The sequence below is a fragment of the Rhodnius prolixus genome, unplaced genomic scaffold (genome assembly GCF_049639745.1).
Source record: "Rhodnius prolixus isolate KJV_2025 unplaced genomic scaffold, Rpr scaffold_4, whole genome shotgun sequence".
Lineage (NCBI taxonomy): Eukaryota > Metazoa > Arthropoda > Insecta > Hemiptera > Reduviidae > Rhodnius > Rhodnius prolixus.
The window spans coordinates 26480827-26485322 of record NW_027411614.1 but is presented as its reverse complement, the minus strand read 5'-3'; the positions used below and the strand labels follow the sequence as shown (position 1 = coordinate 26485322).

The 4496-nt window shown below is 42.6% G+C and overlaps 1 protein-coding gene across 1 annotated transcript; it reads left to right on the top strand.

Annotated features, from left to right (window-relative positions):
• Positions 1–240: 240 nt before the first annotated feature.
• LOC141455590 (uncharacterized) lies at positions 241–1548 on the top strand. Its single transcript, XM_074130742.1, has one exon. The coding sequence runs from the start codon at positions 241–243 to the stop codon at positions 1546–1548; it is 1308 nt and encodes a 435-aa protein (XP_073986843.1).
• Positions 1549–4496: the final 2948 nt, after the last annotated feature.

The window sequence follows — 4496 nt, the reverse complement described above, 5'->3', positions numbered from 1 at the left end:
GAAGATTTTGTTATGGATCAACAAAATTCTTTTTCAGGGCAATGCCCACCAACTAATCCACTACCCTCTCTTACCCAAATTTCCCAACTACCAATTCAATCCTCTCCAACTTTCCCCCCCTTTTCCTGTTCCAATTCCCCCACTGGATTGACAAACCCAATAATTAATGACTCTGGCGAGAATAAGGACTCACGTAAAAGTCAAGTAATAGCTGAAGAACCGGCTAAAGGTGCAAAGACCATGCAACCTTACGAACCCTCTTCCCCGCCAAGGAAGAAAGTCAAGGGAGGCAACTCAATGAAGAAAAAACAAAGTACTCTATTTTTAGATTTAGAAGAAGACAACTGGGCCCGCTTCTTCATTATGAAAAAGAAAGAGGGTAATTTCACAACCAATTGTTCCTTCAAGTTGTGTACTTTAATAAAAAACAGTATTGGAAACGCAAAGAACGTAAAGAAACTTGCCGATGGAACCATTTGCATTGAGGCTGCAACTCCCATCCAAGCAAGTGCAATATTAGCCTTAAATAAAATAGGAGATATAGAAATAGAAATAGCCCCTCATAAGAAGTTAAATTCCTCACAAGGAGTAATCACATGTAAAGACTTTCTGCATAGCGATCTTGAAGACATCAAGGAAGGGCTGGCTTCAGAAGGAGTTATTGATGTTAGAAGAATTAAGCGGTGGCAAGGCGAATGTCTAGTTGATACCGCTTCCCTGGTGCTTACGTTTAATAAGCCAAAGCCACCATCAACAATTGAAGCAGCATTCTACAAATTAAGGGTACGCCCGTATATACCATCGCCTATGCGTTGCTATAGGTGTCAACGATTTGGACATACATCGCAAAGATGCAAAGCGGCAGAACAGCTATGTGTTTGTGGCAAAGTATCTCATGACGGTGATTGTACGCCACCAATCTCCTGTGTGAACTGTGGGGGCGACCACACAGCAAAGTCAAATGGATGTCCAATACTGCAGAAAGAAAAAGAGATTCAGAAGGTTAAAACACTTCAACAGCTGTCCTATCCTGAGGCTAGGGTGCTTGTTGAAAGCAAATACTATGCTACTCCTGCGATAACATTTGCTAACAAATTAAAAACACCAGTCTTCCAATTTAAAGCGGCCTTATCCCCGGCCATAAGGGGAACTATCGATAATAAGGTGGGAGAATCCCCACCATCCTTAAATATCGCCCCTACCGGGGCTTTGTCAACCTCAAGGTTGATACAAAACACTCCAACAACTAGTGTTAATTCCTTAAATATCCTTAATCCCCAAAAACCCATCCCCTCTTCTGACGAGGGCTGGCGAGTTGTTAGCCCGCCACGTCGCTCCCAGAGGAGGAAAGATCAAAAGAAACTATCTTGTGTCACAAAGGTACAAGATAGTAAATCCAAAAGAAAAGCTGGAAGTCCTAGGGCCTCCACCTCCAATCACAACCTACGTCCCCTACGTCGACAATGGCAATTGCCTGGGACGGATGTAGATGTCTCTGACACTGAAGGTGGCGATATTTCTGATCGACCACCGAAATGTGAGGAATGACAGATAACCTAAAAGGTATATTATTTAAACACCCAAAAATGAATTTACACTTCTGTACTCCCAACTGTTGCTGTCACTCCTCCTGTATAAACGATCCTTATTGTATCCTAAAGGTCGTTTGCAAACTTAAATTCATCTTGTCTTATCCTAGATTTGTGAATGTAAATAGCAGGGTAAATATAAATACATTATTCCATTCCCAGCCGCAAGAACGACTTGTAAGAAGCAATTATTCTCCATCTGCTCCATGACAGAGTCCGTTATTCAATGGAATATGCGTGGGTTTATAAATAACGGAGAAGGCCTGCGTCGAATGATTGCAGACTACAAACCATTTGGAATATGTCTCCAAGAGACCAAATTGCGGCCAGGTCATTCCGCTAGGATTCCAGGATAAATCATACATGGAAAAGAAATACAACCTGCACTAGATGGAAGAGCACACGGCGGTGTGGCTGTCTGTGTCAGAGAAAATACCCGCTCCCGAAGACTCCCACTTCAAACAAACTTGCAAGCAGTAGCTGTACGATTGGAAACACCAATGCTAATCACACTGGCAAATGTTTATTTACCAGATTCTTCTTGGCGAAAAAGTGAACTGGAGGCACTGCTTTCACAATTACCCTCGCCATTATTGTTGATGGGAGACTTTAATTCCCACAATACATTGTGGGGGTCAGCAAGAAATGATGCTAGGGGCAGGATTTTGGAAGAGGTATTTGATAACGCAAATTTAACCCTTCTCAACAACGGCGTAGGTACACGATTTAATGCTTACTCTGGCACTTTTAGTGCCATAGACCTCAGTCTTGCTACACCGACATTGGCCACCCGCTTGTCATGGGATGTAGCAGAAGAATTATTTCATAGCGACCATTTCCCCATAATTGTAAAGAGCTGCACTTTTAGGTCCGAATTTATTGCCCCCAAAAAGTTTGATATTAAGAGAGCAAACTGGTCCGCTTTTTCTGCCGCAGTAGTTACATCTCCTCTCACAGGAAATCCTACTCTTGATACGGCCACATTAGAACAAGCGTTAACCCAAGCAGCAGAGGGTACCATTCCAAAAGTAGGCGGAAGAATCTCAAGACCTCCTGTCCCATGGTGGAACGCTGAATGCAAAATCGCTAACGCAGCGAAGAAACGGGCCTTTAATAAACTGAAGAGATACCCCACTCAAGAAAACCTTATAAACTTTAAAGTATTAAGAGCTAGAGAAAGGTCTATCATAAGAAGGGAAAAAAAGAAATCCCTTGCCTCATTTGTATCAGGAATTTCTACGGCCACTACATTAAAGGAGGCATGGAATAAGATAAAAGCCATCTCTGGCCGACGAAGTATACCTACTATTCCCACTCTCTTAATAAATGATGAAGTTATCACAGAGCCACAGGAAGTGGTTGAAAACCTTGCTAGACACTTTTATCAAGTTTCAAGTACCCAAGCCTATCCAACTGAATTCGTCCATCAAAAACGAGAAATGGAGCTCCAGACACTAGATTTTAATACCACCTTCAGTGAAACATATAACGTCCCACTAACAATGTCAGAGCTCGAACACGCATTAAGGAAAACCAGAGATACTGCACCTGGCGTAGATAAAATTCCTTACGCGATGTTAAGAAATTTAGAAAGCCAAGGGAAAATGCATGTGCTTAATCTGTTTAATAGCATATGGGATACTGGACATTATCCCGACAGTTGGCAGGAATCGATTATTATCCCAATTCCTAAAGAAGGGAAAGACCCAAGCGACCCCACAAGCTACAGGCCTATATCCCTAACCAACTGCTTGAGCAAAGTCCTCGAAGCTGTAGTAAATTATAGGTTAGTCTACATCCTAGAAACCAAAGGACTTTACAGTAGGTACCAATCTGGATTCCGCAGGCACCATTCCACAATGGATCAATTAAGTCGGTTAGAAGCTTATGTCCAAAATGCTTTTATGCTTAAACAACACGTACTAGCCGTGTTTTTTGACATCGAAAAGGCGTTCGATACTACGTGGAGATATGCAATCCTGCGGAAGTGTCGGGACTGGGGCCTAAGAGGGAAACTGCCCAGATTCCTAGAGGGATTTCTGAAATCAAGAAGGTTTCGTGTGCGCTTAGGATCAGTTTTGTCTAGTCCTTATAGTTTAGAAAACGGGATTCCCCAGGGATCAGTCTTAAGTGTCACTTTGTTCCTAATTGCAATTAATTGTTTAGCAGAAATTGTTGAAGCACCCTTGCAAGTCTCTCTATATGTTGATGACCTTGTTATCTATCTATCTGGTGAGAACTTAGAAGACGTTGGGGCTACGCTCCAGCAAGCCATAAACAGCCTAGCCATAGAAGCGTCCAGAAACGGTTTTAAGTTCTCGAGACAAAAAACGGTATGTCTTCATTTCTGTCGTCTAAGGCATGAACACAGAATACCAACCTTATACCTGAACAGCATGCCGATAAATTACAAAGAAAGTGTTCGTTATTTGGGCGTCGTATTCGATTCCAAATTAAACTGGCAAGAACATCTCGAGTCTACCTATATCAAAGCCAAAAAAACGCTAGAAATTCTGAAATTTCTAGGAAACTATAAATGGGGAACTGAACGGGAAATTTTAAAGCGCTTGTTTGTTTGCCTCACCCGCTCCAAATTAGATTATGGGTCCCAAATTTATAGCTCCGCTCGCAAATCACGGCTTAAGATAGTGGACAAAGTTTACAACGAAGGCATTAGATTGTACACTGGTGCCTTCCGAACTAGCCCCCTTCAAAGCCTTTATGTAGAGGCGGGAGTTCTCCCACCTCAAATTAGGAGAGAGCAGCTGACATTGACGTATTATGCTGGAATATGGGGGAAACCAACCCATCCGTTGCATCCGACTTTATTTGAGAGCCCTTACGACCACCAATTTCAACAGCAGAGAACGCGGACGCGTCCTCTGGGCGTCAGAGCTAAAAGTGTAC

Excerpts from the sequence above, each read along its gene's own strand:
- LOC141455590 (XM_074130742.1), top strand. The coding sequence starts at position 241 with ATGCAACCTTACGAACCCTCTTCCCCGCCAAGGAAGAAAGTCAAGGGA.